General features: G+C 44.4%; 2 protein-coding genes across 3 annotated transcripts in view; both read left to right on the forward strand.

Moving 5' to 3' along the window:
* The window catches only part of BDNF (brain-derived neurotrophic factor), a 41,687-nt gene extending 30,193 nt beyond the window's left edge, over positions 1–11,494 (forward strand). For both annotated transcript variants that reach the window (XM_009892685.1, XM_009892686.1), the window contains exon 2: positions 10,491–11,494. In XM_009892685.1, coding sequence (XP_009890987.1) covers positions 10,491–11,252 — 762 coding nt within the window. In that variant the 3' untranslated portion in view covers positions 11,253–11,494. The remainder of the gene's footprint in view (positions 1–10,490) is intronic.
* A 2,302-nt stretch (positions 11,495–13,796) lies between these two features.
* The window catches only part of LIN7C (lin-7 homolog C (C. elegans)), a 46,917-nt gene continuing 34,605 nt past the window's right edge, over positions 13,797–26,108 (forward strand). Inside the window, exon 1 of the mRNA XM_009892708.1 lies at positions 13,797–13,836. Coding sequence (XP_009891010.1) covers positions 13,797–13,836 — 40 coding nt within the window. The remainder of the gene's footprint in view (positions 13,837–26,108) is intronic.

Consider the following 26,108-nt stretch of genomic DNA (forward strand, 5'->3'; position numbering starts at 1 on the left):
TCATCGTTTTTTCTTTCATTGTTTTGATGAAGATGGTGCTGCTACACTGGCTTCATCCCATGTAAGGCCTGGGCATCCACATTATGAGTAGGTATAGGCTTGTTCTTCTTAATTTTACACAAATTGAGGCTGATCTGTGGTCCCTGGCAAGCTGCCTGGTTTGTGTTTATAGGGCTGGTAAATACCTACTTGTGCAGTAGTAGTTCTCCATGGGAATAGGTCTTTCCTGAATTTCATAGCAAATTTGCTGTGGGTAAAAGCAGCCTCTGGATGAGACAGGAAGTTGTGTTGTATTTGAAATCGAGCCTCTTAGAGGTTTTAATGGTGGAGAATGTCTCTATTTTAACACTAGTTTTGCTTTTCTTGTTATTCTCTGTTATATAATGGTTGAGCCCACAAATTAGAAGCATGAGGCTAAAAGCTGAAGAATGAAGAAAGAAACAAAAAGCCATATGGCAATAGCAGGAGGTCCTGCCACCCCACCTTAGGCTCGTGACAACATGCCCTACATTTAACCTACAGTCAGGAACTAATTAACAACACAGATGGAAGTGAGCTAGCATATGTATTCAAAATAATACCCCTAAGGTTTTAATCAGCTGCCCTGCCTCTTTCTGGGTTAGACATCTAAGTTACCATAGAGAGATTTGCAAAATATGTGAATGATAGACCTGGTTAAGGCAGCTTTGTGTAGTGGCTGAAGAGAGAGATGGGGAGTGGGGGCTCCCCTTGTCTCCTCTGGCTCAGCAGCCACTTGCTGGGAAATCTGGGGTAAGTTGTTTAAATGTCTTTATGGGCTTTGGCCTACCCAGAAGGAAGATAGGATTTCTGAGGTGGTTCTTCCTCACCTAAGGATGTTGAGGTTCAGTGTTTGCGAAGCACTTCAGAAGCTTTGATGGTGTATTCTTCAAGAAATGTTGTATAAGTCACAGCAGCCTAAGTACCAGGTCTCTCTGCTCTTGCAACTTCTTAAGTGTTTTTTTTTTTCTCTCTAGAACTGCTAATTATCTGTGATAAGACAGCTCTGCTTTTGATTTTGAATAGGATGGTGACTTCTAGATAATCTATCATGTTGTGCAGAGATTTGGGAGAGGAAGAACACTCAGCTGTTTTCAACAGACTAATTGGGTAATTTAATGTTTCTCGCTTTAACTTTCTCTTTCCTCCCCTCCCACCCCCAGCTATTTGAAGAGAAAGAGGTTCTCCTTCCCTGCAGGGCAGTAGGATCTGCTTATGTGAAGGGACAGGTATTGAAGTTTTTCTAGAGAGGTGTTTATTTAATGACTGAAATCCCATATACAAACCTAACCTTCAGAGCTTAAGGGCTCTCACAGTGAGAGCAGTACACTGGCAGCAAAGCCGCTTTCTTCAGCAGGGGTGTGTGTGCGTGAAATAAGACACGCAAGTGCGGAGCGGAGGAAAGTTAGGTGGTGTTGGGCTGGATTTTGCATACTTCTGTTTATAGGCATGTCTGGGCTATTTATGTGCTTATATCGGTGGGGGAAGGGAGGAGCCAGTCTGCACACCTAGAAAGCTTTTTTCTTCCTCTTTAAAGTGTAATTATTACCAAATATCTCTCAGGAGTCCCGAGCGTGAGGAAGCTGTTTTGCTGAAACCTGTCACATTTTGTTCTGATACAGCTATTAGCCATAGTTCAGGTGTTGGCCCCAACTGATTTTATGACCACGTAAATACTGGGCCACCTTCACAGCTGGTATAAATCTGTGAACAGAGTACCTATGAGTTTACACCAGACAGTGACTGTGTCCGCCAGAATTGGGTCCACTGGAACATACTGCTTCAATGAACCTCAACAGTGTTTGTGGAAATAATTTCCCATGCTGCCACAATCTATAGTTATATCTAGTGGTAAAAGTCACGAACCAGGTAAACTATGTTTTTAATTGGGGAGGGGAAGGACCCAATGTCCATGTAATTCACATGAATCACAGTGTAATACTCCTGTGAAAGAAATTACATCATTATACAACTAGGAGAAGGCAGGAGCCTGATAAATTAATTTTTCCCGCAAGGCTGCAGTTTTTTATTTTTCTTTATGTTCCATTAAATGTTTGTCCCTTGAGCAGTACAACTAATGAAGCTTGTTTTCAGATACTTGCATCTTTGCCAGATGTACCTCCTTACCCCTTCTAGTAATTCCAAACCCTCTTCATTTATGGAGCTTGTGAAATGAAAGCAACAATACACAGTGTTGTAAGTGGGTAAACCCATACGCTGGTGTTTGCCTGACTAAGGAGGGAGGGGAGAGGAGCTTATTCGGGTCGGACTCAGCTACTTGCATGCCAGTTACAACACATGACCATGGAAATAATGTTGTCTGTGAAACTGGTATCCCTCAATTGAATCTGGTTGAAGTTGGCCCCCAAATTTTTAGGCTAGATTAGGGATAAAGACCCAGGCATAGCGATTGCAAAAGCCTTGTTTCAACATGAAACCACTTAGAACGTGGGGGAGGGGGGGCTAAAAACTATAATGTTTTCAAATTCATGGTGTGCTACCTTGTCATAGTAAAATATCAGTGGTGAAAGAGCCCTTCTGGCCAAAGTGGTTTCAATGCAGTTCTGTTAACATATTAACATAATTTTCTGACAGTGTTATCTCCAAAGATAAAGCCATTGTCACAGCAGGACCCATGCAGGGCTGGCTGCCCAGTGAGGTGGGTTAGATTCCTAATGTGTACATCCTTGTTAAATACAAATGCCTCATTATTCCATTAATGTAGGTGGCTTTACAAACTTACAAACTTCTGCTCCTGATCTAGTTGTTCCCATCTACCTCTGGACTTGAATACTCCCAGAAGCTGCTCTGGTACCTCAGAGGGAGCTTTTTATCCCTTGCCCCGTCTATGGAAAGTATTTCCATGGAGATGCCGTGCTAACAACTGGACTGAGCATGTGTTGAGAGAAATCTGCACACAAGGGCGGGCAGCCAAAAGATGACTGATAACACCACTGGCAAATGCAGGCATATTGTTAATACCTGTCAGAGCTCTGACAACAGGCATTTCCAGTTTCTGGTTCATGCACATCACAACATACTGATCTGCTTCATTTCAAGGACTGACTATGGCTAAAAGCAAGGTATTCTCTTACAGCAATGCCACACACAGTCAGGGTCTCAGCAAAGGTAAGAGTCTTGCAACAAATGGGTATAGCCCTTGCTCTCCTCCCTTACCCTGGAGAAAGCACTGCCTGCCCAAACCATGGGTAACTGCTCCATCTGATGCTTATGCTTTTTAACCATTGATTTTCCTTGGCTAAGCTTCAGTTACGTTCCTGTTGAGTGCATAATGTTCTATAGGTCCTAGGAAGCTTGCCACTTGCAGCAGAACCAATGGGTGCGTGGGATGTTTTACATGCTGTTCAATAGTTTATAGGCGCTCGTAAGATCCAAGCTCAACAGTACAGCAGCTTCTGGGTTGTTCCAGGGCTGCTGGACACATGTCACAGTACAAGGGATCCAACTCATGCTAGTTTGCACGCAACATGCTCCGTTCTGTTCCTCCTCTCGGGTGCCAATTATACTTGACTTCAGTGGGAGCTTCATGTGTGTACTTGGCAGAATAGCTTAGTCCTGTGACGATTCAGCACAGTATTTCATACTAAAGAGCTGTAGTGAAATGGAAGACAAACCACAGATGCTGCTCAAAGGTCTGAGGTTCTACCGTAACGTTCTTCTACAGACAGGTTGAATTAGCATTATGTAAAACTCTAGTGGCTATTGAAGCAAATGATTTCAGAGAACTGTAATTATCTGCTTCCATGGAGGAACCAGATAGTATCTTGGCACAGAGTAATTATTTCATGGAATGGTTTTGTGGTTGTTTTTCTTGTTTTGTGGGGGATTTTGGGTAGCCTATTCTATAGGTGAACTTCCCTTTCACAGAGGTTGCGTAATGTTACTTCTGAACGAACATAGTAATGGCATGAATGTACGTAGACAAGTACTCTGAAACCGATAAATGCAGTTTTCTAAGCCTGAAGTCAACTTTGAAATTGGAATTTTCTAGTGCTTAGGTTTTAGGCTTGGGAGTCACGTCCCTACTGAACGGTATTTCTGGCATGCCAATAGTAGTACAGCATATTACCCTACCCATGATACTCCCGATGAGCAAAAATAAACCTGCTGGTTTATTTGATCACCATTTCAAAAATGGTTTATTTCATCACCATTTCAAAAAGGTCCCCCCCTTTTCTTTGAGGGGGACTTTCACTGCATGCCTTGGTATTTTAACATGCAATTTTGGCAAAAAATGTTTTGGTAAAGCATATTGTGTTTGATATGTATAGTGGCATGCACACAAGTACCGTTTTGGAGCTGAGTTTCTTTGTTTACAGTAAGTATCACAAGGCCCTGTGCAGTTTGAGTGCCCCGTGTGCAGGATGCTGTACAAACAGCTGGAAAGGCAGTATGTGTGTCACTGGCTCAATGATCAGTTCCCATTGTAGAAGTATAAAAATAGTGCACATCTGTTCTCTTCCATGGGTGTTTTCTCTCTGAAAGCTCTGATACCATCTGTGAGTCTGGCTGCTATTCCTTCACTTGTGCATACTGCCAAAATTCATCCTGCCTGTTTCCTGGTATGGGTAGAATGGGTCTGAGATCCATCCGACAGAAATCCTAGTGGGAACTCCTCGTAGTCCTGCCCTTGGCCAATTTATGTAGAAGCATGCTTGTAATGAGGAGACTGTCTGGTCTGTGCCCATTAGAGCAGTTGAATTCTCTTTCTCAGAGCTTTGAAGCAAGTGTGCCCTTTGCACAGCTGTTTGAGTGTCCAGAAAGGTATGATGAAAGCTTGCAGGAAATTCTGATACGTAACTCTGTGAAAGATTGGGGGGTGTAATGTCATGGCATTCTTATTTTGCCATTATTTTCTTTGGGTTCTTTCCCACCTCTGTTTGACAGAAGTTGTGATTTTTTTTGTATGCATTGGGGAGAGTCCCATAAAACCTTGGAAGCCCACAAAAACTCCTTCCAGTGCTTTAAAGAGATGCATACTTCTCCAGAGCCAATGTAGGCATTGCTGGAGTTTGTTTGCTGTCAGATGCTGTACCATAGGCAATATTTAGCAACATAAGATGAAAGAAAATTTCTTATGTTAGAAGTTGTAGTTTACAAACTACTTGTAAATTTGCTTGCTATTAATCTTAGTCTTCAGAATGGTTCTTCGTCTCTGCCATCTCTGGCATTATGGCTAAGTAGATTTCATTACCTCAGGGAAAACCAACATGAGAGAATAAAAATAAAATGGGTTTCTTCTTCCTGACATGAAGAACCAACCTACAAGAATACAAATTGGGTGTGGGTGTGCATGTGTATGTATTGAGGGGGGAGAGCGCTTTATTTTCAGTAATAAAAAGTAATTATATAGTTTGCATAAATAGCCGCAAGGATAACCAGAGTGCGTCAGACATCCAGTTATGCATGTGTTAAAGGTTAATACTATTTGTTCTCAGTACATTTAGTCTTTGCAAATCATGTGCTGACATGCATCCCATTTTGGTATCTGTTCACACACTTCGGTAATGATGCGTAGAGCAGGAACTCATGCCTGTGCCATTCAGTAGTATTTAGTAAATTGAACTTTTGTATAAAGGTCTTAGAAAATGGCAAGGCAGAAAAAGAATGTCGTCTTGCTGCTAATTTTATCTTCCACTGCACACTCCTTTCTGGAGATTAAAGCATTATGAATCTATTCACTACTGAAAGTTATTTCAACTTTCATAGCGCATATCAGGATGCAGAAAAGCAAGTACATGTTCACAGCTGTTCCTCAGGTCTCTCCGCTGGAAATACAACCTGTTAAGCTGCTAGATTTCTGCTGACAATAATGCAATAAAACAATTAACTGGTGAATCCTCATTAAATACAAATACTGAAACAAATAGTACAGCTAGGTAATTGACTGCATATGTAAACTAGCTGTAGATAATTGACATGACCTTCATTTAACGAGCCTCCTTCCCGTTAGTGGAGACCACTGCCACAATTATGTGCCCTTATTCTAGCTGTAATTGTATGGACTTTATTGAAGTACAAACTAGGTCACGTCTTCCTGAGATCTGGTCCATGGTGGGTGACCTCTTTTCATTGCTTCAGCTTTGCTATGCTGCATGAGAGAAGGAAGGATGTTCTTGCAGCCATGAGAATGGATGTCATTCAGGAAACCAGTCTCAAATGTTATTTCTGACAGGGATGTCTTGTGTGACCTGAGGGGGTAGCTTAAGGTTTGGTCTCAAGGAGGTTAGCATACAGCTATTTTAAATAGCTTGTAGCTATTTTATACAAATTAGTAGGTGTATACAACAGTCTATGGGACAGCAATTGAATGAAGATTCTGTCTCCTAGAGAAGTCTTTGATCTTGTATGCCTAGTGACATAGCTGAACAGGAGGAGTGCAAAAGCTGCAGCCTTTAGTTGTCATTCCTGGAAGGTGGGAAGTAGAGACCTGAACCTCCTACAGCTTAGAAGGGAGGGAATAGGTGCATGATAGGACTATAGATTGAGGCTGCATCATCAGTGATTTTATTTTGTATTTTTCTAGCTGCATGTCTGTCTAAAGATGGCTGTGGCTGCTTTTTGTCTGACATTCAGTTGTATTGATGCCCTCAGAACATGCCACGTCAGTCAGGTTCCTCTGGTTAAGAAAGACTCAGCACCGATCATCCTCCCTGGGAAATAGTTGCTCGGTCTGCCGGGGTAGCATCAGACATGGGTGCACACAGATGTGCTACGCTGTCTCCATCCAAGGCCTCGTAGTGGTGGATGAGCCCCGCATGGAAAGGGGAAGTACCTTGCTCAGTATTAGCATGCTGGGAAACCAGGAAAATACAGCTTTCTCCCATGTGCCCACCCCAGTTCCGCACAAGGTGACACGGTGACTTCCTCATAATCAGAAGGGTGTGGGTAATCTGTTAGTGTTTGGGGTTTACAAGGCGCTTATTGTAACAGGACAGGCAGTATCTTTAATCTTTGAAACATAATGAAGGTTTGGTAGTTGGGGAGCAGAGAAAAAGGACTGGAAGCTGCCATCCAAAGTGTTTACAGTGACCTTTTTGGTGCTGCGTTGGGATATTAATCCTGCCTCACTAAGTAAGAGATGAACCATGCATTCATGAGTCAGTTCAAAAGTAGCTGAAAGGAGGTGGGTTTCTACCCATGGAGTAAGATTTAAATCTTATTCTGCTATAGCATATTAAACTAGTAGATTTTGAGCAACTGCTACTAGAAATTGCTATGGCCTCTAAAATGAAGATGTTTCCTAGGTGTTAAAATATTACTTCCTTATATTAAATCACTTGATATTATTTTGCTGCCAAGTCAAGGGCTGTGTATATTGCTCAAATCAGTGTCAAGATAGAGAAGAATCTTTTCACACCCTGCTTGCACAATTCGGCTTAGTCTGGGACTCATTGACAAAAAAATAGATGTTTGATCTGTGGTTGCTTACTAGCAATATTCCATGTGTCTGTGCTGCTAAAGCTTACTCTGACATACTCTTCTGCTGTTATAAATGTGAGGAAGAGGGGTGGCTTTTAGGGGGACACATTTTCTTGTGAATTATCAGTATGTTATGTGGATAATGGCTGTCTTAAAGTTGTTGGTTTTCAGAGCCTAGTTGTACACCATTTCTTGCTATCCCAGAAAATAGCAGCAGTTGTATGTCATCGGCTGGGATGTAAATTGATCAAGCTTGACAGCAGTTTCCTTCCTGAATGGAAGGCCAAATTGATTAAGGAAGGATTAATTTAACGTGAGATAGAAAGTACTGTTAGATCAGGTGACCAACCAGCCATTGGTGGAGGATGCTGTGGGCTTATTGAAGTTAACTGGTGAGGTTTCTCTGCACCTCTCTGTTCTCTGTCATCATCCTTGTAAGAAAAATATCCATGCAAACCAAGTTGCACAGCCACAATTCTATTCATTTCACATCCCTCCAAGTTCATTGCTACCATGAGAAGTATGGCCAATGACAATAGTGAAGGATGTAGCCTGGTCCAGGAATCCTTCTATCCTTTGTTCACCTGCCTAACTTGAAAAGCAAATGTTCAGCCTCCAGCTGGTGCGCTTAGCTGATGGGTGCAAGTTTCTCCTTCTCTGTTTTGTGCTTGTCTTGGTGCCTCTTGTGTTGTGTCCTCTCTTTTGTACTGGAAGCCCCTTTGGGGTGCTACGTGCTCAGACAGTGTCTGTCCTCCAGAGTCAAGATATTGGCTGGGACCTTTGGGCACTACTCTAATAAAAATAACAGGAACTTGGTTAGGAGCCAGAAGATCTGTGTTCTGTTCACTGCTCTGGTGGTCACAAAGTGTGATGTGGGTGTTTGGATATTTTTTTTTCCTTTTAAGTTTTATATAAAACAATTCTCAGAAGAGGGAGTGTATGAATATTGTTATTTTTTGTTGCCTGTTCCACTGGCTCTGCGTTTGTATGCTAGCTGAACCACCCCTTCTCCCTCCTGTCTTGTCTCTCCTTGTTTGATAAAGGAAGACTGATAACCTTCTTCCTTGTGTTGTAAATCATCTCTGTAGTGTCTCTCTTCCTCCCCTTTGAGGAAGAAATCTGATACTACTCCCTGTAGAATGTTTTAAAAATCCTAGGATGAAAAAATCTCCAAAATATTAATGTTCTGCATGGTTAGAGCAAACACTATGTTCCTGTGAGTCACAGATGTCAGGTTTGTTTAATCTTAATAAATCTATGCCACAATAACACTTTTAAACAGGAAGAGAGATGGAGGAATGAAGGAAGAGTTGTGCTGGGGTACAGAGGATTCTTAGCCAAAATCTTGTTTAGTGGCGGGCATGGATGCAAACCCAAACACTTCCCACCCCTCGACTTCATTAAGTAAACTTTGAGACCTACATTTTGGGCGCTGCCTTTCTAGTACTTTTTTTTTGTTGTATGTTTTATGATAGATTGTCTTTCCATGTTCGAGTCTTAAGAGTACTAGTTTCCCACAGCATATTTGCAGGAGATGAAGTAAGGCTTTTTACATAGCACCCTGTTGGCAAACAGAAATAGCATTTACTCCAATGAGTGCTGCCAAGTATGAGGTACTTCCGAATGAACTTCAAAAGCTTTGAAACAAGCATTAGCTGCTTCTTCAAAAATGTGAACAATGCCATTGCTTTCTAGCAAGCAGAACTGGTGAGAGCAGGGATCAGAAGAAGGAAAAATAACAACTGATGTGATGGATGTTGTAGTAGCACTTGGGATCAGACAGAAAGCATAGCTCTCTGTCACTGCAGGATTTGGGAGGGTTCTTGTAATAGTACCTAAAGTGCGTACTCTGCACTTGAGGAAACAATGTCTACCAAGAGGAACATACAATCTACAGAGACTCAGCAAAGTGGTTGGGAAGGAGCAGTCACACACGCCCAAGCTGTTGGGAGTGATGATAGGAATGAGTCGTGCTGATTCCAAGCCTGGTGAAGAGTTTTCTTACCAGCCCTCTTTCCTGGTGCTACCCCTCCGTGCTCAATGAGGACAGAGACAAGTGTACATACAAGCCTCAAAGCATGGCCCATATCATGTGCAAGAACTTGGGGCAGAACGTGAGAGAAATGGGCAAAACGCTGTGGTCCAGGATGGCAGTAGGGCTGGTTGTGCTGCTGGTTTTCATGCTGGGCTCAGGGCTCTGTGCAGGGTTTAAATAGGTGCTTTGCCCGCTTGGGAACAGGCAGAATGGGGCTCTGGGAAAGTACAGTATGGTGGTTCTGGTACTGTCATTTCAGTATAGCTCTTACCAGCTCTGTAATCCCGCAGGTCCTTTCCATGGCATTCACATGATGCAAGCAATCTGTCCAGCTCAAATTTAGTGTACAGTCCTGGGCCGTTTTCTTGTTCTATATTTATGTGTGCGTACCTTCTACTTTTAGATGAGGAATTGACCTGCTGAGACCTAAGAATTTGTATGGCCTCTTCCTGTGTTTTGAAGGTTGCTTTCAAAATACAGATGCAATTTATCCTGGTGCTGTTCTTTTTTTTTTTTTTTTTTGTGGCTATAACGATGAAATATTTTTGGCATAGGGAGATCTTAAAAATCAAATATTTGCACTCGAAATGGAAGTCTTGCCTTTCACGCTTCCAAAGCTGTCTTTTACTGCTGCATGTGGCATTGTTAAACAGCGGTTTTGCTTTTGCTGTTACTTGAAGTAGGTGTAATCAGTCAATAAATAACGGGTCCGTATAGTACCTAATCTAATACTTACTACAGAAAGACTTTGGCATGTAAGAACTCGGACTTGCTGGTGTCAGTGTTGCCTAAGCTTTGGTATATGCTTTATCTGAAACTCTAAATCAAAGAACACCCTTGTACAAGAGTATGCTTTATCACCGGTAATGAGTTGCGGCGGCATGCAGCAGATCTCTGCAGAAAATGCATAATGTCTCATGACAACTCGGGTGAATTTTTATTACTCCATCTCTTTTTAAGTTAATTTTTTTTTTCTTGTTATTGTCCTTAACAGTTCCACCAAGTGAGAAGAGTGATGACCATCCTTTTCCTTACTATGGTTATCTCATACTTCAGTTGCATGAAAGCTGCCCCGATGAAAGAAGCTAGTGTAAGAGGACAAGGCAGCTTGGCTTACCCAGGTCTTCGGACCCACGGGACTCTTGAGAGCCTAAACGGGCCCAATGCTGGATCAAGAGGACTGACATCGCTGGCAGACACTTTTGAACATGTCATAGAGGAGCTTCTAGATGAGGACCAGGACATCCAGCCCAGCGAGGAAAACAAGGATGCAGACTTGTACACATCCCGAGTCATGCTAAGCAGTCAAGTGCCTTTGGAACCCCCACTGCTCTTTCTCCTCGAGGAGTACAAAAACTACTTGGATGCTGCAAACATGTCCATGAGGGTCCGGCGCCACTCTGACCCGGCTCGCCGCGGGGAACTGAGCGTATGTGACAGCACGAGTGAGTGGGTGACGGCGGCAGAGAAAAAGACTGCAGTGGACATGTCTGGGGCGACTGTCACAGTCCTGGAAAAAGTCCCAGTACCCAAAGGCCAACTGAAGCAATACTTCTACGAGACCAAATGCAACCCCAAGGGGTACACAAAGGAGGGCTGCAGGGGCATAGACAAGAGGCACTGGAACTCCCAGTGCCGAACTACCCAGTCTTACGTGAGAGCTCTCACCATGGATAATAAAAAGAGAGTTGGCTGGCGCTTTATAAGGATAGACACTTCCTGTGTATGTACATTAACCATTAAAAGGGGAAGATAGTGGATTCGTGTTGTATAGAGTATATTGAGACAAAATTATCTATTTGTATATATACATAACAGGGTAAATTATTCAGTAAAAAATAATTTTATGGACTGCATGTATAACTGAAGTTTATACAGTACAGTGGTTCCACAATCTATTTATTGAACATATCCATGACCTGAAGGGGAACAAAAGTCATTTGCGCACAAGTTTAAAAAAAACGAAAACAAAAAAAAAAAAAAGAAAAACAAGCAAACAAAAAAGTCTGCATTACATTCCTCGATAACATTGTGGTTTGTCGCCGTTGCCAAGAATTGAAAATATAAAAAGTTTAAAAAAAAAAAAAGAATAAAATTGCATGCTGCTTCAATTGTGAATTGATGATAAACTGTCCTCTTTCAGAAAAATAAATTGAACCAAAACATTCCGTTTACATTTTAGACAGTAAGTATCTTTATTCCTGTTAGTATTATATCTGTTTACTGCTTTTAACTTCTGATAGCGTTGGAATTAAAACAATGTCAAGGTGCTGTTGTCATAGTTTTACTGTTTCTCTTTTACTTTTGAACTCCCATCAGATTGAAAAAGAAAAAAAAATTCATTACCTTATTCTGGATTAAAAACAAATTTGTTTTTTTGTATGTTGTGAAGGTGTTTGCAATAGCAATCCAACTACTGACAAAAAATAATAAAAAAAAAAAAGAGGCAACTGAAAAAGAATGGTGATGTTCCACTTCACATTGTTGAACTTCAGGCTTAAAGACAGCACTAATTTAACTGTATGGCAACATGCTTTTTTGGGATTTTTTTTTTTTTTTTCATTTGCTGTCTTTTGAGACCTGCATTTGCTTATACCATGTTTGTTTGTGTTTGGGTTTTTTTTTCCCCTTTCCTCCCTCTGGAAGGATGTTGGTTGTGATCTTTAAAGTGTTTCACTTAGCATACAACTGGAACTTGTCATACAGAAATATTCTATAGAGTGATTTTCATGTAATAAAAGACACTGTGCTTGGATCAAATGTCTTGTTGAAGCACAACAAGAACGTCACTAGAAACAGGGTCCAGAAAGATGATAGTGGATCTGAAATCAGGTTGGTCATGGGACTGGGTAGCTCAGCCAAATCAGGGTCAAATACCAGTGTTTTGGGTTGGCTCAGGCTGTCCACATTGTAGTCTGCACTGAATGTGGTCCTGTGCATCATGAGAATGAGAGCTTTGCCTTGTACACCGATGCCCTTACCCTCCAGAGCGTGTCTCCCAGCCCCTAGTGTGCCAGCTGCAGCGGCACCCCTGCCCGCAGGAGCCCCGGGCCATCGCTGGGGAAGGAGGCAGAAAGAGCCCCTGCCTCGAGCTGAAAGCAATTAGCATTTATGTGCGTGTGGCTCTTGCCTCTGCTGTCAGCCCTGTTTTATGAAACAAATATTGGCATAAAAAATACTCTTGAAGTAAGTGAAGAGCAAGCGCTGGAGTAATTGGCTTAACATTGCTTAGGTTCTGATAGATGTATTTAGCCCTGCGCTACTCCTCCAACTATCCTGACAGAAGTATTTCTAAAAAGGCAGGTTGTAAGGCTGAGAGCTGTGTGTAGCACTTGCACTGCCTACAGTGGGTAGAGAGGCAGAAATAGCTCATTAGTGAGCTCACTGAAGGCAGATGCTATATTTGTAATTCCTGTAGATGAAGAAAAGGAGCTGAACGAAGAGGAAAATACTGCAAAATATAACTGCTTCTGAATGCTGCAGAATCTGTGTTGGTCTGCCGTGTTGTTGAAGTTAATTAAAAACCTGGACTGGGCAAAGCTTGTTTGAAATATGATCCCCCACGATAATTCTCTTTGAAGAGCATGTTTAAAACTGGGTTTATGTCATCACTAGTAGAAACGTATGGTGGAAGCTAACAGAGTGATTTCTTCTACTTAGGGTAGAAGGGCTTCGCCTTCCCTGGGATAACTGACTCTCAATCCCCACTGTACGATGAAAACCTTTTGCACTGGCCACATGCACGTTGGACCACGAGTGAGGAGAGAGGGCAGTGTGACCCACCTGAACCTCAAGCTTCCGCCTTCCCAATCAATTGCAGATATTCAGGCTCCCACGTAGAAATCAGAAATGAAAAAAAACCCACCTTATTGAAACGTCTAAAAACTTCAACTGAAGTGTTCTCCATGCAAATTAAGTGTTGGTGTAATGGAGGATTTCATTCTGCTGTGGCCAGTACCTGTATGTGTATTTTAATTCTTCACATTTAATAACCCAAACTTGGCTCAGGAGCTATTCTCAGCAATATTCCTAAACTGCAGCAGAGAGATGATGTAGTGGTGGCTCCCCTCAAAGCCAGGGTTGGTTGCTTAGGAAAGGGAAAGGATTATGCCAGTGAGTGAGTAACAAACAGATCGCTCAGCTAGACTGGAAAAAGAAATGATAGCAACGACATGACAGTAATCTAATTCAGATACAGGAATAAAATAATTCCCAGTTCAAATAAATTAAATTTCAAAAAGAGAAGTGTTAATGCGTAAATCATGCTAGAAATAAAGTTCCTCATTTCCCAGAGTCAACGATGGCCATTTCCTTAACTCAGCAACCCTCACCTCGCACCGGTAAGGGTGGCGCTGGTGTGGCAGCGTTAAGAGAGCGGGATGGAAGGTGCGGAGGGGTAAAGGGCAGCCCGTGCGGGTGGGGGACGAAGGGATGGAGCTGAGACCCCCGCAGAAGACCTGTCCCCTGTACTTTAGAGTGACGTTCCCCGCAATACGCCCGTTCCGTGCCTATCGATACGACGTGAAACTGGCAATTAAACTGCAGTCCCACGGCTCTCACCTGCCTGACCTAATCCATCCAGGATCGCAGCCTCGGCAGTTTCAGTTAAAACAGATGGGGGCGGGGTGGGGAGGGGGTGTTGGTTTTCTTTCATGTCACTTAATTAAACTCTTGCTGTGGTCTGTTTGTGACAAAGGTATATCATGCATGTCAGCAGGCCTAGTGCTGTGTTAAAGTAAAGACTCTTGCAACTGTAAGTTAATGTCTGTGGCCTTGTTCTCTATTATTCACCTTGTGTAACATAAATATTTATTGTATATTTATATAATTTTATGGTTTTTGGGAAAAACTGAAATTGGCATTAAAATTTAAAAGCAACTGCGTCATATTGTAAATATAATTAAGCTATATTTAAGTGTACTGATTAACATAATATATGTTTAACTATAGAGTTTTTTATGTTTTTAAATATATTTTCAAAATATATATATATAAAACTTGGGGTTTTTTGGGGGACCATGTGACTCTTTTCTCTAATTGTAAAACAAACTTGAGTTTTACTATAAAGATGTGTGTTCTTTGTTTTAAAACAATTTTTACTTTATTTTAGCAATAAAATCTCACTCAGAGGGCAGATAGCTCCCTGTTTCGTAGCCGGACAGTTAGCATTGGGAGGGGAAGGGGTGGCAAGAATTTACTTCCCGTAAAGGTTGGGGATACTTGCAGAATGATCTATTTCCATTTAATTCTAGCACATAAGTCCTCATGAGACTAAAACCCCACGAATGACACATAGATATGATTTTATTCAGCTGTAAAATAATGAGCGTAAGGGAAGTGAGGGGGAGGGGTTACTAACCTTCGTAACTAAGGGATAAGTGAGACATAAACTCAATAGCTATAGTCCAGTCATGTACCTGATTTTTAAATGGTGTCATGTATATTTATATCCCCTGCGCTGAACTCATTTATGACCCCACGGAGTACTAGGACTGGAATTCCTTGGACTTAACATATTGTTAGCATTTCTAAAAGAATATTCTCTACTACAACTGCCAAGCCTTTGTATATTTAATTATCCCATAGCCCTAGAACAATCAATAAATCTTCATGATGAATAGAAAACTTTCATATAACTTAAGGGGGGAAAAAAAGCACAAACCCAAACTCTTAAAAAATTCCATTGCTGCGAATTTCCCAAGAGCCCCGCGCCAGCAATGTCTCCGCAAGAACTGAGGAAATGGTGCTTCTGCAGATTATCATTTATATTAAACACACATGTGTGCGCATTGCTTGCTTTATTTTTGTCTTAAAATAAGCTAACGGAAGCAGTAACAGATACTCAAACCGTTGGCGTATGGAAGGATGGGGCCGCGTTATTACCGCGCCACGTGCCTGCTCCTGGCGGCGGGAGCCGGCTCCGCTCGGACCCTGCCTCCTCCCCTAGGGAGGACAGGGGTGGGTGAGGTTGCTTTACCTTATTTTACCATTAAATATATGGCATAGGTACCTCAGGAATGAAACGGGCACCCTCAAAATACATATTTGAGCTGCAGAAGAAGACATGGGAGCTTATCGTCCGCCCATACGCTCTACTGAATGCTGCCTCTGTAGGGGAAAAGAAAGATATTTCCATAGCTTTTATCGCTTGGGGCAGAAAAAAAAAAAAATGCACGCAGCTAGACTTTTAAATTACTCAGCCAGAAAACAATAGCAAGCAGTAAAAGAAGATTTTTTAAAAGAGAATATCAAGGCTACACTGAAGTGCAATGAGAGGGGGAGGCCATTTATTTCAATTTGTCCCAGATGGATCCAATACACTGCTTCCACAGGCTACTTCTAATTAAGATCTCATTGAGAAGACACCTTCTGGCAGGGCAATTAAAATGGAGAAGGAAGGGATGCACTTGTTTGGAGTAAATATATAAAAAGCACCAAGGCCTCACCTTATGAAACAATTTTGAAGTTAGGAAGGGTGTTTTGGAAGAGAAGAAGATTTTTCTAAGTTGTTTTTTTTTTTTGGGGGGGGGGTTGTTTTTTTTTTTTCTCCTTAACCACTTGCTACCATTTTGGGTAGTCAAAGACTGTGGTGTTGCTATAATTCAATGGACTTAAACTGATAGCTGTTTTTGATGCCTGTGGGAGAAGAAGACCTGGAGATGGCATGAGCGGGTCCAACTTTTCCAGGCAAGATTTGGATTCACCTGTGGAATTTGAGATGCTTCTGGAAATCAAGTCTTAAATCTCATCCTGTTAGATGGTGGCAGAAAGTGTTTGGAGGTAAGTTCCTCTTTGCTACACCAACCCTCTGTTGAACGAAAGAGTACGTAGCCGCTGGTTTTTGCTTTGTTGTGCAAGGGTGAGTCTCTAAAACCTGCCTGCAACCTGCTCAGTTCTCTCGGGGGTCCATAACGAAGTCACAAATATGTATGTGTATTTATCCAGATGTAAAATAGCTACAGGTACTGCTGGGTTGTCTCTGTTGATCAGGCTGGTGCTGCGTTGTTGACTCCACGTAGAACTGCAGCCACCCTGCCTGTTACTGCAGGTCCCTGCTCCGTAGGAATAACCCGCAGAGGGAAGGGAGGGGTGGCAATTCCCAGTAATTCCCCAGTGCCCGTCAGGGCCAGACAGGCAGTGAGGGCTTCCCTGCTGCCGGGAGCCCTCAGCCGTGTTGGCTTGCAACAGATGCTGCTGATCTCATCGGCGCAACCATTGCCAGTTTGCTCGCGCAGGGATTTTAGGGGATGAGGAGGAGGATTTGGCACAGAGCGCAAAGCTTTGCGTCTAAATCCCTCCTTTCTGCCTCTACCAGCTGAGCACAGCACCCATGTGGAGGTGGGAAGAGGCAGGGAGCTGCCTTTAACCCCCGACATGGCGAGGGGATGCTGCGGTGGGCCGTCCTGCCCGCCACCCTGGCACTGGGACCACCTTGCAAGTGGAGAAGGCTGTGACTGGGCTTGGAGCCCCTTTTGACAAGGTCAGGCAGAATAAAATGGGTTCGGGAAAACGGAGCTGAAATGTTTGGAGAAGTTGTTTGTTTGTTCTGATACCAGCGAGCAGAAACCTGAGTTCCTGGTAGAGGTGTTGCTCTTATCCGTTGGCACACGGTGAAATAATGCTCTTACTTATCTTCCTCTGAGGCTGAATAAACTCCCATCGTATTCACAGGAAAGAATGCCAGAGGAGGATCGCCAAAAGCATTTGTTTTATTTAATATGAGTAGTCTCCGAGGTGATGTGCAAAGGGATGGGTTATGAGGAGGGAGTATATCCTACTTGGAGTGCAGAGTTTCGCCCTTCCAGAATGGCATCTCATGCGTCTGTGCTCTGGAAATGTTTCCCCTTGCTAAAATAATCCTTTCCTTTATACCACCCTTGCCTCCCCTTTATTAAAAAAAAGACCCCGAGCAAATAATCTGGTCTGGTTTAAGTCTATAAAGTCCTGGAATTTCCAAGTTAAAGCTGCGGTTCATGTACATAAACCAAGCTATCTTCTCCTACTGCGTTATATTGGTCATAATAGCCTTTAAAACTACTCAGACTCTAAATAAGAGCGTAGGTACTTACTGCACTAAATATTCCATCAACTGGCATCTACACTGAGGATTTTAAATTATCTTAATAAGGTTTCCAATTTTTTCTGACCTTTAACTAAAGACCACGCTGCTGGGAGACTCATTTTTGCTCTAACCCCAGCGTGGTCCTTCATAGAAGTTTTGCTATATTTGGACTCCAGGCTTGGGAATCTCATATTTAAAGACAATATGAAGTATGTGCTGCCATGTTGTGTTACAAAAATGGTTAGTGCTGCCAATTTTGTCATTCACATCCATGAAACAGCCCAATGAGGCTATTTCACTCCCAGTTCTACTTTTGGCTCTTAATCAAACCCACATGATACCTGCACGGATTGGTACAGCTGTAAAACTGAACAGAAGGATGTACACAGAAGAGCTTTGAGAAACATAAAAAGAACAAATATAGTGAGCTTTGCTGAAAAGTGAAGTACAGGTGATGTGATGTGTGACAGTGGCATCTGATGTGCTGCTCCTGCCCTTTTTTGTAGCAGGGTGGACATCCCCACCTTTGTCAGTCAACTGGAGCAGGAATAAACAACAACTGCGTGTTTAGAGTCCTGTTTAGTTACAAAAGTACATTTACTAGAACAAACAGCACACCAGCAACTCTTTTCTTGCCAAAACTATATGCAGCACCTTTTTTTTTTTTTTTTCATTCTTGTCTCAAGCAACATTGCTATCTTTGTCCCTATATGGTGCAGCCCACCTGGAGAGCAACACTTGTCTCAGTAACAACAACAAGAGTACATTTATTTAAAAAAAAAAAAAAAAGGCACTACATCAGTTTATAAATGAGTATCCTTTCTACCTTGTTGGAGCTACTGCTCCAGAGGGTACAGTCAAATGGATATGGTGCTGGTGTAGGTGCAGATCTGTCCACCAAGAGAACGTGCCTGCCAGCACTGGGATGCAGCAACGAAGTGACTTCTGCTCACTTCATCTAATGTCACATCGCCTCCCAGCTCGTTACACTCTTGGCCACTGTTCCCTTGGATTTGATTGACATATCAGTCTTAGAGATGCTATATTCTGGCTGTTTACTTCTGAAGGGTACACGAGAAAGTTTCACTCAGCTTCAGCTTAACAATTTGCGACAGCCATATTACCTCACGCTTTTCTTCCTTTAAAATTTCCCCTCCTTGCTGCCAGCTGTGCTGGTGTGGAGCACTCGCCTCCCCTTTTTGGGGGGTATAAGTTCAGACATGCTCATCCAGTCTCGCTAATAGCTCTGGTACATACCTCCCAGGGCTCTGCCGATGAGCTGTCACGGCAGGAGAGGGGCCGTGGGGATGCGGCTTCGGGAACCGAAGGGGACCCTCCGCTTGGGAAGGCAATGCACGGCACAGCAGCCTGCGGCCGCCTCTCCTCGCCTTGCGACGCCGTGGTTGAATAGAGATGTAGTAGGCATAAGGAGGGAGTTTGGGTTAGTTCACTGTGTAGATGACCCCCGAGCTTAAATTCTGACCACCGGCAGCCTCCGCTTAGCGCTTAGGGAGGAATAAGCCACGTTCCTGTTCTCAGAAGTCCTGTTGCGAGTGAGCTGTCTAACAAGATGGAAATTCATCACCTGAAGCGCTAAACAGCAGCTTTGTTTTCTGAGGAGAAACGGGGGCAAGCGCTCAGAAGAGGCTATTGGAGGGGGAAAGCACTGGTTTGAACATTCCCTTAGAACGTGCGCTGCCTTTCACTTCCCAACAAGCTAAAAAAGTCTTGGAGCGACTATATGAATTGAGGGTTAGATAGTGGGGTATTTTGTTGTGGGGACCGCAGGACCCTATTTGCCAGCTGTTAAATTCAGCCAGCACAGTGTGGGACACGGCAAAGGCGGACGAGCACACGCGATCTCTTCATAAATCTGTCAGGTCGGCATCCGCGGTCAGCAGTAGCAGTGCTCGTCTTGTCTGTGCCTCCTCTAAATTAAACCAGAGATTCCAGGCATAACTCTGCATGTCCTTACGGCTTTATAATTGTTGCCCGCATGGCAAGCCGAAGAAATAATGAGGATAAAGTAGTGCAAACAATAGCTGTACAAGCTAATTAGCCCTGCCTGTCACTGAAAATAATACAGTGGATGGGCTGACGGTCTAAAGCCTTGCTTGAACTTTTAAGGCAGGAAGTTAGTACGAGGAGATTCTGAAATAATGCGTTCCTGTAGCCTGAGATGATTTTAGGGGCCCTGCAATCCATTACCTACTCAATGGTCACATCGTAAATTCCCCTTTAGGGCCACAGTACTCCGTTACGTGCTTCATAACACAGTAGGTATCTACAGTTTCTAAGAATTGGTGCAGCATCTCTAATAAAGCATGTGTCAGGTATTACGCAGGGCTATAACTACGGTATAATTTGCAGTTCGGTGCCAGACTGCTGAAGTGACCACCTACGCAGAGATGTGTTGGAGCGTTTCAGAACAAAGCTGTAAGCTGGGAAACCTCTGCAAATCTTCCTTTTTGGAGCTTTCATTTTTCTCTCCTTTAAATAGGACAATTTCTCCTTAATCACAGAGCCTAATTCTGCTGTTGAAAAGGACAGTGTCTACTGAATTTAGAGGGAGGATTGAAGAGCAACTCAATAAATCAATAGAGAATAAGCCTAGCAAAAGTCATTCAGCACAGAATCAGTTTTAGCTCAGGAGGTCCCTGGGAGGAAGATCAGTGGAGGAGTATTCTGGGAGGCAATTGCTATGGAATTCCACCATTTCTACCCCCATCACGGACATCGGGTCTTGGCACCACTGGAGGTCAAGCACGAGGGCGGCCAGACTGGTGGTCTCATTTGGTGTGGGCTTTCTCAGAAATGCATCTCTGCACTTGCAGAGTAACGTGGAAAAAAATAGAAATAAAATAAATGTTGTGGCAGGCGGTGCTGGCACCAGGACCCAGAGCCCACCGCAGCGTGTCCCTGCGTGGCTTCCAGCCCTGGTGACCACTGACCCCAGAGGAGGAGCGAGTGGGACCTCGCCTGGTCGGGCAGGCTGCTCCGAGGGCATGGAGGGTAGAGCCTTCTCCTTCGGGCTTGAAAACAACCACATGTGTAACTTCTTTCTGCTACTTTGGTCTTTATGCTCTTAAATTGTGTGAGTTCGGCTTTCTGGTAAATTGAAGTCAGGCCAGCGGTCTGTTTCAGATTTCCATACGTGTATTTGAGATACAGCTAGCCTGGGGAATCGAGCAAGGATGAGAAACCCGTCGTGTCTCGGTGGTGCCACAGACTTGACACACGGCCTCAGGCACACTTGAGCTCCCCGGCTCTGCTTTCCCATTCAGTTTTGTCTTTTTTTTTTTTTTTTTTTCTATCCGCCCCCCTCCATCTTGCTGATGTTGGTCTGGATGTTGTTGATTATACTTTTTTAGCAGGTTGCTAGCTGCAGAGCCCTGCGCCCTGGCGTGGGCAGATGTCCCGCAGCTGTGCGGCCAGCCAGGAATTCCCACTTTGCTTTGAAGCAAATGAGCTTGTTCCACCCAGCGGTTTCAGTCCCCTGCCAGACAGAGCGCAGCCCCTCTGCTCTGGCTCGGAGCTGTGGCTGCCATCTATTTCTGCCTCTTTATGTGTGATAGCTCATACCCAGAGGTTTCGGTCGTTACCCAGGAAGGGGTTTTGCTGTGTCTGTCCCTAAGCATCGTTGGGTCACAGTAAGGAGGCACTTAGAACCATAGAATCATACAATGGTTTGGGTTGAAAGGGACCTTAAAAATCATCTATTTCCACCCCCCCTGCCATGGGCAGGGGCCCCTCCCACCTGACCAGGTTGCTCAAAGCCCCATCCAACCTGGCCTTGAACACCTTCAGGGATGGGGCAGCCACAACTTCCCTGGGCAACCTGGGCCAGGGGCTCACCACCCTCAGAGTAAAAAATTTTTTCCTAATATCTAATCTAAATCTCCCCTCTTCCAGCTTGAAGCCATTACCCCTCGTCCTATCACTCCACTCCCTGATAAAGAGTCCCTCTCCAGCTTTCTTTTAGGCCCCCTTCAGATACTGGAAGGGGCTACGAGGTCTCCCCAGAGCCTTTTCTTCTCCAGGCTGAACAACCCCAACTCTCTCAACCTGTCTTCATAGGAGAGGTGCTCCAGCCCCCGATCATCTTTGGTACTCCTCTGAACCCTCTTCAACAGGTCCATGTCCTTCTTATGTTGGTGGCCACAGAGCTTGAGGGCTTTCAAGCCTACTTTAAGGCTTGCCTTTACCATCCTGCAGTGTTTTGCAACATGTCAGCATGAGAGCAGTATAATTATTTCCAGGCTGGTGCACTGTTTGCTTTGCAGTAGGGGAGGTTGGTGTGTTTTTCAGCAGGTGAGGGATCCCATCCCATCCCATCCCATCCCATCCCGTGGGAGCTGCACAGGGGCCCTTTTCCCCTTGGAGTCCTCACTACCCAACAGCTACTGCAGATCTGCCTTCATGCGGAGACACTTTTAATACTGACTTTTTTATTTTTTTAATTCTATATCATCAAACCCAGACAAGCTATCCTGAGCCCAGAAAGCATGCACGGGAAGCCACTGCGAGCCATATGGATGCAGAGCTCCACCAGCATCCCACAGCTGGGTGATGGGGTGGGACCCACCCATGTCCGGCTGGCGCGGGTGTCCTGTGGACCTTGCTGAGCCTCATCCCAGCCTACCCAAACTGCCATGACCCCCACAGATGCCCATCCCACCACAGATTTTGAACTTTCTGACTCCATTCCCACCTTTGTACGCCGGGAAGCAAATCCCCTAAGGCACCGACCGCATCCTCAGCAGCACAGCAAACCCCGAGCTGCAGGATGGGGTGGCCACTGCACCTCTGGCTTTGTAGGTGCCCTTCGTTGGGCGCGTTCGTCCCGTTGCTCAGGTGTGGGGACTAAGCGCCTGGTGAAGAGCCCAGCATGGTGCTGGTGGTCGCAGGGAAGAGGGTGCCGTGGCACCTGCAAGCCAAATGACTGTGGGGAGAGGTTTGGCACCCCATCCCAAATGCCAGGCACTAATTACGGTTCAAAGGATGAGGACTGAAAAATAGGGTCTCTCGGAGGCACTGAGAGCAGCCAGCAGGAAGTTGTATTTCCCGTGAAGCGCTGTATAAACTGGCAAATCTTTGTCATAAGGGAAGTCTTAATTTTCCATCCTTCTGAAGTCTAGTGCGGGGGGGATAATTGGAATGATATTTTGGAGAACTTTTTCCTTTCTGGTGGCTACCAAATGTTTCAAAGCAATTTGCAGCTTGGCTTCCGTACAGGGAGAGATTCCTAAAACTTCATATAACTGGTGCTGTGGTGTCTGCCTGTGTAGATGGAAATGGACTCTGTCGAACATGTATATTTTAAAAAAAAAAAAAGAGAAGCCTTTCTGCCAAAGCTGTGATTGCCCTGAGCACTAACTAGGGAGTTGGAAGACAAAATACAAGGTTTGAGCTGCAGAGATAGAACTTTGCCTGCCCTCCTTGCAAGGTGGGTGTGCTCATCCCTCTTCATGGGCCAGTTTGGTCTAAAGGGCAGCAAACCAAATGTTTCTCCTTAATAGATCTATTATAGACATAACAAGTGTACCTTGGGAGAAGAATTTGGGCCAGTGACACCATTTGGATCAGGAAGTATAACAGGATTTGACTAAACATTGATGTGATTAGGAAAAGTGTTTCTTTCAACTGGTACCAACTACCACCGTACTTTGGACCTACAGTTTTCTTTCTTTTGAGATGAGCAATATATCATGCCAAAAACTTTTTTTAGTTTTGAAAAACATATTTACGAAGACTTCAGCGCGTCACTGGACGCAAAACTCTATCCTTTCTATAAATATATATTGTGAATATCTGTTCATTGATATTAAAATATCTACAATATAAATATTTTGTAATATAAATATAACTCTACATTAAATAACCAACCAAAACCCATGACAGGCTGTGTGAGTCACTAGTGCAGATATATGCTGTATTGATTGCCGATGCAAAGGTCCACTTTGTAGGCTGATTTTATTTATCAGAATACACGCACCACTCCAAAACTGGAAATACTCCTACCCACAGAGTATTTAAAGGATGTTCAAAATAAAATCCCCCTCTGCAAGTATAAAACTCTGTCAAAGACTTCAGACTCCTCAAGTATACTTCAGGCTTGAAATGATGGAAAATATGGGCTCCAGACTTTGTTTTGGGGTTTTTGGTTGTTTTTTTTTTGGCCTGGTAAACAAATGTTGTGACATCTCCTGGTGAGGTCCCTGGATTGGTCCCTCCCCTGTGCAGAGCTGGGCACGCACCACAAAACAGCTCTTGCGTTTGGTGTTTGGATGGGTCCAGCTCTGCTGGGATCCACCACTTTGTGCTTGCGTCCTGCAGATGCTCAGCCCTGATCCGAAGCCGGGCGCATCGACATGAACCCTTTGAGATGGCTGCACACAAGGGTCTGAGCGTCTGACTCGTGTGAGCCTGGGTAGTCAGGGACTCGCAAAAATACTTGTGGATAATTAACTAGCTCTGCTCTGTGATCACACCAACATTGGTCTCATCCCCACTTCCCTCCTGTTGTTCCTTGAACTCCTCACTCAGAGGAGAGCCCAGAGTGAGGACAGGCTTCCTCCATGGCCAGGGCCACCGCACAGACCTGGCCACAGGGATGGGCCCTCTTGGGGCAGAGCTGCTCTCCCTCCACAAGCCACCTCTGGAGAGCCCGTCCCCATGGAGGAAGCAGCCATGGGACAACTCGCAGGACTTTTTTGGGGGGTGGCTCTGTAGGTCTGTACTTCATCAAGGGGGTAAGACCTGTTAACAGCTTCCCAGGAAGAAACAAGTAGGACAAAGCCATTTGTGGCAGAGAGGACAGGACTTGTCCCAGGAAGGAGTAGCGTGATGGATCTCCACAGCCTGGGAAGTGGATGGGAAGTTGCCTTCCTGACTTCTCACAGCCTCGGGGAGAAGAGGCTGAGATGTGGCGTGAGGAGGTGACTAGACGGAGCAACTGGAAAGAGAAGTGAGAGAAACTAAACCCGGGTGAAGATGCTGGTAGCTGGGTGAGTGTGTTTGCAGGATGGAGAAAAAGAAACAGTGGCGATGCAGCCAGCCGGGGGGGACAAAGAACAACCCTCGGAATAGGGCATGGAGCTGCAGGCCAGGGGATGACGCTGAGCACAGCGGGTTAGCGTGAGGCTGGAGGGGCCGGAGGGACCGGGGCGGCCCAATGCCGAGGCCACGAGCTCGACGTGGGGATTCAGACGTGAGCAGCCTCCACGCAGGGCTTGTTCGTGCTTGCGCGCTCTCGGTGCCTGAAACAGAGCAGCTTCGCTAATGAGCAGATGTTTTCTCTGTGTGGCTGTTACGACATCCTTTAGGGTTCCTGCTAGAGATGTGTAACCAGTCCCTCCCCACCCACGCTCCGGCTTTGAATGCAAGCTGTAATACACAGTTGTGCAACAGCATTCGCTTCACGCCGCTCCTGACAGCCCAAGGAACGTACAGAAACTGGGGCTTTAAAAAGAAAAATAATCCTGAGATGGCTATAAGCGATTTGACAATTGTGATCTTCAGGTGCTCGGCAGTCAGCCTTACCTAGAAACTCCAATTTGGGGTTCCCAATGCGCCGGCCACCTGCGCTGCTGGCTTTGCAGTTTCTCCTTACTGGGCTCTGGAGCCACTTAGTCAGGTTACCCCAGTCCATACCCAAATTGAGAGCAGGACACACGGGCAACCAGAGCTGCGGTCCCATCCATCTCTTCCAAACCGACCCACCGTTTGGCATCACACAGCAGCCAGCGATGGGTGAAGGGTGTAAAAAAAAAAAAAAAAAAAAAAAAAAAGCCAAAAAAAAACCACATCAGGGTAGCGTAGAGTAACAAGTGAAATGTGACTCGCATAGGCTATGTGCGCTTGATGCTCTCGTGAGTGCTCTACTGGGATATCAAAAACTTTTCAGAGGAAACCCCCAGCTGTCTGCACGCACCTAATCAATGCGGCGATCCATGGCAGAGATGCTGTATGAAGGATGTTGTTCACACCACATCCAGCTGTAAAGCAAAAAAACCAAACTCTGTGGGTTATAGGTAGTGTGTACTGAAATCGATGGCTTTGTTATAGCCTACCTGAGGCATAGGTCTGATCTCTTCCATTTTTCTGGAAAAGTCTCGTTCAGTTTCTCATTTATCACCTGAGAATTAACATCTCACACAGACACCGCGGAAGGTGAGAGTAAGTATTGCTTCAGTGCTAAAAGCGTTTTCATGAAGATGGAACAAATAATAATAAGTACTTATTTGTTTTTCCTAATGGATTAGCTGGCCTTTTAAAAGAGATTACTTTTCCTTACTAATCTTATCTTTATTTAAATATGCATTTGTGTGCTGCTCATGTTTCACTCTCTGTGTTTGAATGGTATTTCCGAACCTCCCTAATTGCTGCCTGAGCAGGGTGAGGAGTAAAACTCTGCTTTGACTTGAGCAGATGTGTTTGCATATCGCCTAGGTTACCATTTGCATGGAAGGGAAAAAGATCACAACCGCCGGCATCCTCCGTCTTTCCTGGCTGAACCACGGCCTGTGGAAAACGCTAAGCGCTGAAGAA

This window comes from Charadrius vociferus, unplaced genomic scaffold (assembly GCF_000708025.1).
Source record: "Charadrius vociferus isolate BGI_N301 unplaced genomic scaffold, ASM70802v2 scaffold19, whole genome shotgun sequence".
Lineage (NCBI taxonomy): Eukaryota > Metazoa > Chordata > Aves > Charadriiformes > Charadriidae > Charadrius > Charadrius vociferus.